At 37.8% G+C, this 15,000-nt stretch overlaps 1 protein-coding gene across 1 annotated transcript in view; it reads left to right on the forward strand.

Annotated features, from left to right (window-relative positions):
- LOC138000574 (exosome complex exonuclease RRP44-like) overlaps positions 1-15,000 on the forward strand; it is a 46,168-nt gene that overhangs the window by 14,388 nt on the left and 16,780 nt on the right. Inside the window, exons 5-13 of the mRNA XM_068847074.1 lie at positions 5,715-5,797; positions 5,880-5,972; positions 6,447-6,466; positions 6,968-7,016; positions 7,825-8,016; positions 8,158-8,196; positions 8,615-8,683; positions 9,594-9,731; positions 10,513-10,659. Of these exons, the coding sequence (XP_068703175.1) occupies positions 5,715-5,797; positions 5,880-5,972; positions 6,447-6,466; positions 6,968-7,016; positions 7,825-8,016; positions 8,158-8,196; positions 8,615-8,683; positions 9,594-9,731; positions 10,513-10,659 (830 nt within the window). The remainder of the gene's footprint in view (positions 1-5,714; positions 5,798-5,879; positions 5,973-6,446; positions 6,467-6,967; positions 7,017-7,824; positions 8,017-8,157; positions 8,197-8,614; positions 8,684-9,593; positions 9,732-10,512; positions 10,660-15,000) is intronic.

The following is a 15,000-nucleotide window of genomic DNA, read 5'->3' on the forward strand; positions in this document are numbered from 1 at the left end:
AGAATGTATTTTAAAGAAGAAGACGAAGCTATAGCAAAGGGATTAAAAAAAAGCCCTGGTGGGGGAGATTAGTGAGTTTATTTTATTTTATTTATTTTTTTTGTCTACAACTCTTATCTGAAGATTGGCATCAAAGAGATTCATGTTTTTTTTCGTCCTAGAAAACCTAGCCATCTGTCCTTGGAAAGGCCATGCAGTCGTCCTTAACACAAATCCACCCTCTATACTTGTAGCTTCTCAAAAACATTTTCATTGTAGCAGATGTAACTTATTCACCGTGTGGGAAATCAGCGCCTTTACCCTTACAGTGGTTGAAAGATTTGTAAAATTAAACTAAAGAGTTGTTATATAAATCAAAGATTATAAACCTAGATGTTACTTTGAGTGATTCATTAAAGAGAGAAAAAAATGTGACTCATTCTAGTGCTTTAGAACTGATTTTAGCGGACAATTTAAGTTTGTACGACAACAAAGATATATCTCCCGAAATATTTTTCACTTCACACAATGTGGAAATGACAAAACCCTTAAAGATACGTTCTCCAGGCGTGTATTATTTCATAGGAGGCACCATGGTGGGTAAAACGACTTTGTTAGTTAAATTCTACTTCATAGGCACAATAAATTATATTACATGCCGCTGTTAAAAATGAAAATGGTGAATGGAAACAAGACACTTCCTTGTACAATATTCATTATTTTAAGGGATCCGCGTGGCAATCACAACCTTTCGACACTATAGAAAAAGAAGCCGGTGTGAAATTTTACTCTAGTTTCCCTACTAAACGACAAATCGAAGAACTGGTACAAAATAATAAAAAAACGAAAAAGCAAACAACCATATTAATATTTGATGATTGAATGAATCAACTCTACAAGAGTGACGATATGGTGGATGTTTTGACCAAGATGGTACATCATTTAAATCTATTAGGTAGTATTCATCACACAACAAGCACTCTACCCTCGTTCGATAAATGCCACTGCATTACGATCTCAAGCGTCGGGAGTACAGGGGTGATGATGTACATAAATTAGTTTATCATTTTCGTGACAATATTACTGGTGGAATCGTGGGTAAAGAGCGTTTATTTCCCAACAGAGAGGCGTTCGTGAAGCGATTTTATAAAAATCATAAATGAGCGAAAGCGAATATTCTACACCAAATCAGATATTTGACGAATATTGGCCAGAAATATACAACTTCATTTATAACGGCAAGCCATTACCAAACGAAAAACTACCTTGCGTGGCATTGGCTTTATTATTTTACAATTACGGAAAACATCCGGTATTGATAAAAGCTAGAAGAAAAACTGCAGCATTTAACGACTCAAAATGGTGAGAAAATTAAAGAAGTTCCTTGTCCTCTTTGTAATACCACCATATCTACTTCTTTACGTGAGGACGAAAAAAATCTTAATGTGTGGTGTTCCAGCAAATGCAAATTACCATGGTGTAACATGACCATTGATGCTAAAAATGGGAGAATACACACATAAAACACATAAAATACACTGAAAAAAGAGCCAATGACCCCATTGCCGCAAAGTATATGCAGTTACACAACCATTTATTTTTCGAATGCGGTTGGTACGTGAAAAAAGATGGTGGCGTTAAATGCAATTTTGGTTTGGTGGCAGATGCGCAAGGAAATTACCGGAAAAATTTGGCTAGGGATTACGTACAACTCATACGACAAAAAAGACAGGCTTATGTCAAACAAACTGAGACTTTTCACTGGGGATATCAACGCAAATTAGAGGAACAATTGGCAAGAAAACGATTTAAATCAAAATCAAAAAACTAACCATGGCTGTTACGCTTTTACTTTATTGTCCCAAAGAAGATAATCAAAGATTTTACGTTCAATGTCTTCCTTTTTTTAATTTACTACATAGGACTCGATGAATCTGATATAAACATTCAGTTATTGAGCACTTTATTGACGGGGCAATGTTTATTCGAAATGCAAATGCAATCCATGGATAACGAACTAAAAGATATTTTTGAGCTCGTGTTAAACATTGGTAATGTGGTTGATAAAAAATCATTTTATTTTTATTTTAGAATGGGGAACTTGTTTCTTTTGTTTAGAACCAACTAAATATGATTTATTTGGTGTCTTGTTTTGTTGTTTATCGTGTAGAAAGGAACGTCGATTAGTTGAGTTTCGTTATATAGGTGATAAAAAAAATTTTATTTTTATTTTTAAGATGGCTTATTATCTAATCTTACCTTATGTAGACAAGCATTTCACATATTGAAATATAGATTGGATGTTTTGCAGAAGGAAGTATTGTTAATAAAACAACAAATTGCAAAGTAAAAAATCTTATATTTTTAGTGTCTTGTGAATTTTGTTGAACATGGATCTGTTTTTGTTTTAAATAAAACAAATGGAACGGTTACTGAATATTTAAGATGTGATGATTGTTATTATTATAATTATTAAGTTATTTTATTTTGTTTTAGAATGTCCTTTTTGTTGTTCAAATAAGATTTTCAATCAGAAACTAGATTTATATAATCATCTTTTAGAACATTTCGATCTTTCTATATACCCGTATACAACTAACAAACTAACTTGTTTCAAATGTCATAAAACTAAAATATTTTAAAATAATTTTTTAACCTATAGACAATCCACGCAGATGTAACAGAGTATACGTTCTCATAACTACTCTAAATAATAATACATTTATTTTTAAATAGATGCTTTGTGTTGGATGTGTGAATATTACACTCGATGACTCTAATTTATGTCAAAATTGTACGAGCCAGTGTAGTAGTTGTGAATTTTTTAAATGTACTCGTTTTGATGAGAAGCTTCAAAAAAATTTGTGTGATAATTGTTTTCAATTTTGACCTTGTACTAGTGCAATATTAAATGATAATTTCATTAAACTCTTGTGACTATAAGTAATAATGTATTTTATTTTCAAAATAAATGTTTTGTTTTGTGGAAATGTCAGTCTTGTCCTTGAATGGCAATAAAAACAAAAAAAAAATTTTTTTTAGTTCGTAGAAGTGCACGTTTATTAGAAAAACGAAAACGACAAGAAGAAGAAGAAGTTTTAAAAAGCAACAAAAAACAAAAAATTATTAATGAACGTTTTAGTAAACCGATATTTACTATAACTACTGATATCTTGACATGATAATTTTGGTTTGATATAATTGCAGAATCAATCACGTTGTGATTTATGTCAAGTCATATTAGATCGTGACGGACGTTTCAATTATAAACCATTTAATCGTGATGGTAAAACATTATGTTTTATTGTATTTCTAAACAGTGTTCTTTGTTTTGATAGGTGATTGGGATTATTGGATTCTATGTCATAAATGTAAACAAATATTAGACTTGAAATCTGTAGATTATTTTTATAGACCAATCAGATATGGACCACAATTTTTCTGTAATTTATGCTATCCTCGTTTTCACAGTTCGAATAATACCACGACATCGCCTGTCATTTGTTGTAGTTTATTATGAATCATTTGGAGACATTTGTAGGTTTGTTGAACGAAGGATTTGAAGACTTTCAACCTATAGATACGATGGTCAATGAAAAAACAACACAAACAAAGGCAAAACTCAAGAAACAAAAACAAACGTCAGATGCTTTAAATGAATTTTCAAAAAAAAAAAAAAATTCCAAGCGTGAAAATATAGTGGAGTTTCAGTTTGAACTTCAAAAGCACATGGCTTCGTTGATGAAAAACACGGATGATTTGGAATTTGTATTGTTTGTCAACCACTGTCAAATGGAAATTCAACGAATTTTTGAAGACTTTACATGGAATCTAAAAGACTTTCACGATCGTTGGCAAATGTATCAGGATCTTTGAACATCTACAAATGATGAAATGACACAATAATGGTTGCGACACACTACATGTGTCTCTTTATACCACAAGGATGGGAAAATGTGTTTAACTGTAATATAAATAGTGTGTCTGTACGATATGTGAAATGTGGACGGTCAGTCCATAAAGGCGTGTTGTATGTAGAACGTTACTTGTAATTCAAAAATAATCCGTTGAATCGTAGGTCGATGATAAAAAATTGATTAATACTACACTGAATCGATGATAAAATTGGCTGATACTAAAATTTAAAAAAATCTCTATTAGACATGAAACAAGGTGTAGTTTTTGTCATAAAACATAATTTTTTTGAACCCCCTACTTATTTCTTATGGTGTCATAGATGTAAATCTTTAAATAAGTTTTTACGTTTTACTAAGAGTGATCGATGTTTCATAAAGGTGTAATCTGATTATTTTTTCTTAATGTTGTAAATGTAGAACTGACTAAAAACAATGTAATTTTTTACAATCGAACCAACATGTTTGTAATTTTAAGCATTAAAGCCGATTTTAAATTTGTTAAAAATGTTTTAAAAACCAGGTTTGTCTTTTTTCATTGTGAATTTACACCCACTATCCCTCCCCTTTCCAACAAAACAAAACAAAACCAAAAAAACGTTCTTTTAACACCAAAATTTTTATTTTATGATTTCTTTTTTTTTTTTCAGATATATACTGCTGTATAAATGCAGTAGTTGTTTTTCAACTTTTTCTAGCACTGACTATTTTTTACTGTAAAATGTGTTTTTTCTTAAACCACCCAGATATTTTCTATGGTGTTATAAGTGTAAGTCTGTGAAAAATTTTTTTTTGTGTATTTAATTGCTAGTTATCGAAAATACAAGAGACCGATGAACATTTATAAAATCTTTTTATAATGTCATGATTGTAAAACAAGAAAAATTTTTTTGTTGTTGTTTATAGCTGTTATCACATGCCCGACATGCTATAGACAGACAACAAGATACAGTTCTCTACATTGTAGTGGCTGTGGAATGCTTTTGACGACTACGGCGACAGATAGAGAGTATTGTGAAATTTGCGATATATTAAAGGGTAACACAAAAGCTTATAATTTTTTTATCCTGTTTGTATTCTATGGTGTCATAATTGTAGTGAAAGTAGAGTTTTTATATTGTAAACACTTCCATGTATTTGATATAGCTATGTTGAAGAATAAAAAACATTGTCTGATCATCCTCGTGTTCAATAAACCACATTTGAAACGGGACTTGAATGCAATAAATGTGATAAAAGTCTCGACTTCTACGATTGTGATGAAAAAACATGAGCGGGCGCCCCTCTTTTCTCCTGAAACGTGACGATGACAAAAGAAAATTATACAATTCCCTCACACTCGTCACCAGATCTACTCAGCGGCGGGCCCCGGGCGCCATCTTGAAACCCGCCCTTGTCACCAGATCTACTTGGCCGGCGGTGGGGCCCCTTCCACGCCTGTGTGATGCCCATCTTCCACGTGAATTTGGGGCCTGTCCACGCACAATGCCCATTTTCCACGCGAGTGGAGTACTACTCAAGAGCCATTGTAATCTACAGTAAATCATGTTATGAAAAATAAAATTAAGATCCCCCAAAGGTTTCTGAGTGAGCTACCAACCATTTTAAGTTAGAATTTAAAAAAAAGGATGAAAAGAAGAAATTACATGTACATTTACTAGAATATAGAAAGCAATTTGATAACGTTGATATTGATTGACAATACAATGTTCAAATTGATGTAAAGGCAATGTAAGCATAGCTGCACTAGAAACCAAAATAATATTATTGTAAGTTGATGGCTTAGAATAATATTATTGGTGTGTTTGTTTGCACATGCAGCTCGTGAGTATGTTGAAAGCTTTGAAGGATGTGAGGGATTAGCAGACCGACTGGCACTGCAGGCTGAAACTGGACAAGATCAGGTATGTGTTTTAAAAATGTACCTCAAGATATCAGTACATGTAATAAGATTGTCTAAATTTGTAGGGTTATTTTCTCTGAAAGGTAGATGACAAGAAAAGGGGAAAGCTGGTTTATCCTGAGCACCTTCCTCTCACAAGAATTCAAGCTGGACTCAAAGGTGGAAGGTATCTTCAGGTATGCTGTTTTTTGCAGATTTTGGTGTATGTCCCTATGCATTGGAACCCACTAATGTCCAGAAACACCAGAAACATTTATTCATTTTGTCAGTCCTCTCACAGGAGCACATGAGCCCAGCAAATTGACCTGCTCCCAACTGTGTGGCTTCATAGCGCAGTTGCTAATTGGTAGAGCATTGCCCTGGCATCACAGAGGTCATGGGTTCGAATCCCATTTAAGGCCACCTAGTTTTCTTTGGTGTCTAAAAGAGACAATAATAATATTGTCTCTTGCTTAAATAGTCCGGGAGGATCACTTCTTCCTTTCATAGACTACGCATTGGGGTAACTTTATTAATATTATTCTAAACTCTACCTGGATTTTAAGTGGTAATGCATGTGACCTGAATATTGTGTTTCTGTGTTTCTTTATTAACGTACATTATTTTACAAGGTATGATATGAACAATATTTTGTTCTTCCTTCTGTCTAGGGTACTTTTCACCGAAGTAGGTAAGTCAAAGTGTGGTTGCTTTACACATTATTTTTTGATGATCACTTTTATTTTGTTATTTTATCATACGTTCGCGCGCCGGTGGCTGAGTTGGTTGAGCACCGGGCTGCCATGCGGGAGGCTGTGAGTTGGACTCTGGCCAGATCAACACTCAGAGTCTTTAAATAACTGAGGAGAAAGTGCTGCCTTTGTAATGACATCTGCAAATGGTTAAACTCTCTAGTCTTCTCGGATAAGAAAGATAAACTGCAGACCCTGCCTCACAACCCTTAAATGTTCGTAACCCTGTGGGATGTAAAAGGACCCACATGCCATTCGCGAAGAGTAGGGCATGGAGCTCTTTTGTTGTGGTCTGTCTTCTGTGTTGTATCATGGTTGGGAGGATAAATGCAGGGAGATAAGAGCTACACCAAGCTACTCTAAAATGCGAGGGTAAATAGAGAATATATGATATGATATGATGATCAGCATTAACAAATTATCTCCATTTTTTGCTCTAGGGAAAACTATACTGAAGCTTATGTCTTTGTGCACAATGGAGATAAACAGGTACACTGTAGATTTCAAATTATTACATGTATAATGTTATAATTATTACATGTTTCTCACTTTTTTCTTTTCATGTTCGAGAAATGGAGACAGAAAATGGGAACAGTTTGGGAACCGTTATATGCTGCTTCATGACCTGTCCATATTGCAAAATTCAGACCGCTCAGAGAAAACATTCAGAATTCTCCTTTTCATCCCGGACCAGTTAGCCTAAGATATAGTAATACATGTAATATCAAGGCTGCTGCCAGAAAAAATTTACCGGAGCGCTTCAAGCTTCCAACATTAAAAGTTAGTAGCCAGAGTCATTTTTTCAAGAGCCCAGAATGAATTAATTAAAAGTGAGGATGAATCACATTGTGATAAGTTGGGCGCTCGTTCGGACTTCTTCTTCAGAAAATTGGTCGCCCGCGCTCGCAAGTAAGGCGTCCCAGGCGACCACGCAACCGTTAGGCAGCAGCCTTGAATATCATTATTATTACTCTGGAAGTAACATCATAATCACTATAAAGTCTCCAACTTGTGTAGCAAGGCACAAAATAATAGTGTGCTGGCTAATGTTTTATTAGAGAGACAGTAAATCAAGTCAAATGCTGGGTTTTGAGAAGAAAACCCAGTTCAAGTGTATCCCTGAGTATCCAAGTTTTCCTTTGTCTGAAAAGAAAGCAGCATGCACCTGATATTTGTAACTAAGGGACTATTGGACTAGCCTCTGGTATCAGTCCCTTAATTTTAATAATGTGCACACTATTAATGATGCAATCCATGTAGCTGACAGAATCAATAATAACCAATTTGTTTGTCACAGGTGTTCATTCAAAGTCTAATGAATCTCAACCGTGCAGTTCACGAGGATATTGTCGCAGTTGAGATCTTGCCGAAAAGTCAGTGGACTTGTCCATCATCTGTTGTCACCACAACATTGACTGAAAATGACAAGGAAGATGATGATGATGATGATGATGATGAAGATGTTGATAAAAATAATGACCATCTGAAGGTACAGTACTGACAGTCACTTTGAAAACTGACCAGTACTCTGATAGTTTGTCTTTATGCGTTTTCAATTTGCTACTTTTTGTACTATTCTTTTTATGTAAAAGAGGTGTGGGAAAAACATTCAGTGTTGCTTTTCTTTCAGTTGAATGGAGGCAGCAAAAACAAGGTGCTATCAGGAAAAGTAGGTGTCTTTAATCTTTCATCTGTAGTTTTTATATATTATTTTCCTGGGTTACCTTGAAATAGTTAACTGTTTTTCCATGAAGCAGTATTGGTTCCCAAATGATTACAACAAGTATTTTATCTTAGAGTTTGTAAGTATCCATTCACCGTAAAAAAGCATGATTTTTTGTTGCAACAATACTGTGCACTGGTCCCTAGTACATTTTGTTAATTTGAAGCCTTTTTCTGTCAAATTTGCTGTTAACTTTAGAAAGGGCCATCGTAAAGTGAGCGAAATATAGATACCTGTGTCATACCTCACCATCTATCTCAAGTAGGGTGCACTATGGACAAGTAAAATGGTCTGGCATCAACCTGTTATGGAACATGTCAAGTTGATTTTGAAGTCAGTTCAATGTGTCTCTTTCCTCACGCAGGTTATTGGAATCATAAAGAGGAACTGGCGACCATATTGTGGTGTCCTTTCCAAGTCGTCAAAACCACAGGCAAGGCGTGATGGTGATAATTCTACTTTAGATTGCAAAATTAATGATCTAGGCAACAGGTTATCTACACGTACTATTTCTGTTGTCTAAATTTACTCATCCAGACTCACAATTTACTCGTGAGGGAACCTCTACATGTACATGTAAGTTATAAGCCTTCATGGTATTTACATGATAAATTTCATCACCAATTTTCCATCTTTGTTATTTATTATTATACCGGTAACTTATATCCATGTGACGTGGCAAATAGACAAAATAAAATAATTAATTAAAAATGAATGTGATGATGATGATGATGATGATGATGATTGGGCCTATTAATCACCCTCCTTGTAGTAAGGCGAGTGGATCGTAAGCATATAAGCAGCCGCTACACATGTACATTCCATACAGGATCTTAAAGCACAGCATTCCCCCCCCCCCCCCCCCTACCCTGAGAAGTAGTCGATCTTCTTCCCAGGAAGTAAGGTGGGCTGGACTTTGTGGCGTTAAGTTTCGATGGTTGGGTACTTGTAGGTAAATGCTTGGAAGTAAGACAAGGAAATAGCTAGGAAATGATGGTTCAGTCATCGTATTAAATAACGGGAAGGTGTTTTGTTAAAACAAGTTTCAAGGGCATCCTAAAAACTGTATATTTGAAAAAGTGTCAATATCCGTCAGCTTGCGTCTGAAGTGCTGCTGTGAAAAGGTTTGGTCAGATATTTTGCCCTTTCTTTGTGCTGGGACTAAGATATTCCCTGGACTGTTCCATGCACCAGCAAAGGGACTATTCCATCACATTCTATATACAGTAGTGTCATGCCTTGGACGTAAAGTTCTTCCAGCTACCAATGTGTTGACAATGAAAAATTGGGACTGGTAATTGGAGGAAAATTATTAGAATGTGCTGTGTTTTTCTTTTTGAAAGGGTACGAGACATCTGTTCATAGCTGCTGAGAGAAGAATTCCCAGGGTCACCATTGAAACTAGACAAGCGTCAGCCCTAGAAGGGCAGCGAATTGTGGTTAGCATTGACTCTTGGCCTCAGAATTCTAAATATCCTGTGGTAAGTGTGTGACATTCCATTCATACACGCTTCCGGCTTTTCTCTGACCCCATACAGCGCACGATGAGAAGACTTTTGTTTCTCCAAAACACTTTGGGCTCCGCAATTTAGCCTTTCCACATTTTGTTGCAAATACCTGCAAATGCACTCTTGACTGATGATTGCGTACGAGTTTGATATGAATTTTTGATACGCGGCAACCATATCTTACCAGTTAGAAGAATGTCGGGACCTTGCTTTGTTACTCGGCCCAATTCGTCCGCTGACTTGTTCAATGTAGTGACTGCATTTCTCTCTTTAAAGCACAAAACACTTTTTGCGAGCAAAAAGGAGGGCATCTCGACCAGTAACAGACAAAATTGTCCGGTGTTGAGGCTTCGATATAATCGGTTAAGCCACTTTAAGAATTCAATAATCGAGGAGGTACTCTCTTCTTTGAACCCGTTGTAGTTTTGCCTCCGACATTACGCGGATCTGCAGAGCTGCAATGCGTGCGTCTTTATGCAGAGCAAAGATTATCATTATACCTACTCGTGGGCTGCAGACAAAAGACTTGTATATTTTATTTTAAGTGAACAAAATTAGGTCATTTGAGCGGAATTTTGATCGTCAATTGAACTGATTCTTCTTTGGTACGAATCGACGTAATCGTGTGGGGACGAGTCGACCGGTTACCATTTGCTTCTGTTGTGCGTCATACAACTCACCAGGTACGACGCAAGGTTAAAAAATGATTTTTCATATTTAAGAGTTAAGCTTAATGTTTCGCTTTGAAATTTAGGGTCACTTTGTCCGAAAGCTGGGGGCCATTGGTGACAAGGAAACCGAGAACGAAGTGTTGCTTTTAGAGCGAGATGTGCCACACTTGCCCTTCTCAGCTGCAGTACAAAAGGACCTTCCCGTCATGCCATGGGCCATCACGGATGAGGTTTGACTTACGTGCGCATGAGCACTACTTCGTTGGTTTAAAGAAATACGAGGCCAATCTCGTCCTCAGAGTCCGCTTTTCGTTTGGTCAGCACCAAGGACACGGACTATGGGGACGAGATTGATACGAGGCACGAGATGAAACCTGTTTTAGTCCGGTCTGTTAAGTCGAAAATCGTGACAAATCGCGTAAAAGCACCAAATTAGGTACAGATGTTCCTTTTGATGTAAGAAACGAATTTAGAAGGGGTGCCACGTGATTTGGCTTTCCGGGGGGGGCATGAAGCTCATAGAAATTACGCAATACTCAAATGCTGGCATGAAAGCGAGGCTCTGGCATTTAATGTGTTTATTACGTACCAGGTTTGACGAATGCCGTTGTAAAATGACTAAACTACATTACTCAGACTCAGTTTTGTGTTTGTGTCCATAAAAGGTCATTTGCCTTGATGACGTGACATTCCCATAATGCTTTGAGCGCAATTATATCAAGGAGTGTTTTTGTTGCGTTTTACACATTTAATTTTTAACATCTTCGGCTAGATATCGTAAATGGTTGTTATTTGTTGCTCTATTTCTAAGGATTGTGTTCTGGCAGCCTTCAGAACTACTACAGAGCTCAGTACATGGTAGATTGGCTTTGAAACATTTACAACGACCACTCTTGCAACTTTTCTTGCATCCACACTTTGGCAATTCACTGCACGCCTTAGAGGCTTCTGGAAGTACGGTTCAGCGGGGCCTCCATCTACCGGGCCGTTTTCCATTTTCCATCCAAAATCAGACGGGGATGGGTAAAATTGTAGCTCATCAAGGGACGTCCAGGTGCTTGCTTGGTAAAGAGCTCTGTTAGAATGATTCAAAAGGGCATCCTAATAAACAATAGAAATTATATATAAATTTTTTACACAAGTATACAAACGCGCACCGCTTATTTCCATGTACTTCATAAATTAAGCTTTCTAATAGCCCAAGTAGAATAACTATAGGTTCAAGTCCAACATAGCCTTATGATAGGCTTTGGATAGTTAAAATAAAATTGATAAGTGGATTCAATACAAGAAAAGGTTGGGTTAGTCGAAATGTTTCTCGTCTTTTCTCTAAACTGTTTTTTTTTTTTTCGCGTTGTCCTCACAGGTGTTTACCTATCACAAATTTAGCCCGCTATCAAACACACAAGCAACTAAAAATTTGTGTATGATGGATTCTTACCTCTGTTGGGGGAATGTTTTCTAGCCCCCGATTCTTTTTTGTGAACAGTTCTCGTCGAGCAGTGTTCACATCGGTAGCAAGGCTGGTCCTGTCATAAAGTATCTCCACAAAGCGCTGAAGGACATCAAACACAGGAGTGTTGATCTCAAGTGGAAGGAAGGGGCTATCGTTCACAAAACGGAAAGCCTCTGTGGCTTCAGGGTACGCTTTCCAGGCCTCCCACGCAGATTTCTTTCCTTTCCCCGACCCTTTCCCCAGGAATGCTGATGTTGTGTCGCAACCGGTAAATGCGTGGAAAAATGGAAGCGCACGGCATTTCTGCTTTCCCAATTGCAAATGCTCACAAATGGTGTTAAAAGAAAGCAGCTGAAAATTATTTCCCATCCCAAAGGCGACCTAAAAGCTCAATCCAGACGAAATCGAAGACAACGTGTGGAAGTGCGCAATTAGAATAACAAGAACATATGTCAACAGTGCGAACAAAGACACTTCTTCCCCCCTTATCCAAAGCATCTCCACATTGCAAGAATCCCCGTGTCGGCTTCTTCATGGTTGCAGCTTTCTTCGAGAAATACCTGCCAGTTCTGAGGTAACTTGACATGCCCAGCTACCTTTCGTCTCACGCCTTTTCCTCTCTTCTCAAGGGCAGATTCGTTCAGACTTGCCACTCGGTATTCATCCCACACAACGTCAATTCGTTTGGTACTCTTCAAGTGGTTTTCCAGGAAAGGTAAGAACTTGGAATCTGCATATTCAGAAAACGTAGCGACAGATGAAACTGGAAGCGCATGCACAATAGCTGCTCCATCAAAACTTTGACATCGTAAGATGCTGGTGGTGGAGGTGGCGGTGTTTCTTTGTTGACGCATGAAATCAAATCAGACTTTACCCGAATCGGAGATTGCCAAACTCTGATAAAGAAGGTGGATACGGCTGATTTTCATGCTTGAAGAACTCTTCAAGATCTCCTTCGCGCTGTTGGCTGGCAATATACAAACAACTGAAGAGGTAACGGTCACTTGTTACCGCTGTCAACTTTAAGGATGCTTTGCAGATTTGCTTCGGCTGCTGGCGCTGGAACAGTGGCAAGGTATTCTTTGAAATCGTATCGTGAATCGATACAGTCCTTTCATCAATGACGTCTTTTACGAATTTCTTGTACTGGCGTAATCCAAGTTCTTGGACTCTATGCACATTATCCACGACTGAGACATCTGCGCAATTGCGTGTGTCAAGGGCAAGTAATTCAGGACAGTCATCCTTAAAAGGGTTTCCCATTTCTGAAATTGTATTTACAAGTTGCTTGACATGACTTTGAAAGGTTTTCTGTGTAGAAAGTCCTTGTTCGTGGTGTTTGTTCTTTTCATCAACATTTGTTTCACTTTCAACTGACTTTCGAACTCTTGCAACCCTCGAGCACTTTCTGGTCCGGCCACCATCCATCTTCTAGATGCGACAGGACTTTCCGTTAGTCCTACAGCTCCACCTGATCCCTTCACCCTTGCGTTATTTTGCTCGTGTGCCTGGTCGATTGGGATGCTTCAAAAACTGCTTGATGACTTCGAAATGACCCAGCATTCTCTGAGGCTTTGTTGAACGGGGCCTGGTAAGCACTTCATATCTCTTATGTGAATAGGTAGCCACCTCGCGTAGTTAGTGTGATCAAGAGCAAAGGACCAAGGAGTAAGACATTCCAAGGCTTCTACGTACAGAGGAGTTGTTTTCACGATGTGCTTTCACAAATGACAGTACTTTGAGTTCCATTTGCATGATCATGTCCCAAAACTTGTACGTTGGGCTGGTCTTAATCATTCCATCGTGCCACTTCTGAAACTCCTCTTCGTCCTGTTGACCGTTTAGTTCCCGAAAGGCAACATGCTGCAATTTATACAAAGCTGCCGCGGTTACCTTGGTGGGCGCGTCTAGGTTTTGTCAAATGCGCTACCTTAAGGAAGGAATCTGATGTCCCACTGGAAGCTATCCCTGCCTCAGTTAGTGGTGTAGTCCAGCCAGATAAAGCTACAAGGTCACTACACATGGTCGACAGCACCATCTCAATGTGTAGGCCCCTCAGCATGACAACGTGAACATTTTCTCCGTGTGTAGCAGGCCAGTTCCACTGAACAACTTTTGCGATAGCAAAAAGAGGCTGGTCACAGACAGTGACAGGAATTCGGCCCGGGTTAGGAAATTCTGTTGCCTTCTTAACCACAGACATAGTGGCTACTGTGGCAGCCTTCTCGTAAAACAATGGCAACAAGCTACCGAAGCATGGCAAAGGGTTAGGCAGTTCAGTTACAGATGCGTGATAAGCAGCCCATGAAAGATGAATACCTTTGGTAAGCTCCTCATAAAGATGTTGTTCACAGTACTTCAACCAATGAACTTGTTTTTCAATGGCAAGAGACAACTGATCCGTGCTTACGGTCTCCACACCTGCTTGACTTGTGGCAGGGACGTTTACTTCTGATGTTTTTATAGAAACAAGAGGAACTAAGGAATACGTGTCAGGCAGTGTGATATCTCTTGAAGCGAACCTGGCTGAACAAAGATTAATCCTTTGCCCTCACTGGTTGGCTAACGTCTGAAAAAAGAAATATCATTTAAAATATTCTTAATCTAAGAATGGTTTTGTTTTTAGAGCGTTGTTAACTCAGGAAATTTCAGTCTGAATCCGTCATCGTATCTTTGAGGCCGACAACCATTTAATAGTTCAACACGCTCCGCTTGCCAGATTTGTGTCACTCCATAATTTTTCGTTTAAAATCAAATAATAAACCTACTTAAACATTTCCTTCTTGAACCATTTTTTTTATAACATCTGATGATTTCTCACAGCTTTTCATTCATCTCAAGTTATGACGCTTATTCAGAGTAACTTTTATTGAACACCGGCTCACATATACGGATAAAAATAAAAATCACTGAACTCTTCGTTTTTAAAAGAACAACTTGACTTTGTTTCACATCATAACGAAATGACTTTTACCTCATAGAGGGATGGAGTATAAAACATGAGTTGATACTTACAGTTCAGATGGTGAAATTCCGTGTAAAACAAGAAAACGTACCTCTCAACAACTCCACTGTCACGCCGGTCACCGGGAGGTAAAGCGCATGTTGTATGGAA

Source organism: Montipora foliosa, chromosome 4, assembly GCF_036669935.1.
Source record: "Montipora foliosa isolate CH-2021 chromosome 4, ASM3666993v2, whole genome shotgun sequence".
Taxonomy (NCBI): domain Eukaryota; kingdom Metazoa; phylum Cnidaria; class Anthozoa; order Scleractinia; family Acroporidae; genus Montipora; species Montipora foliosa.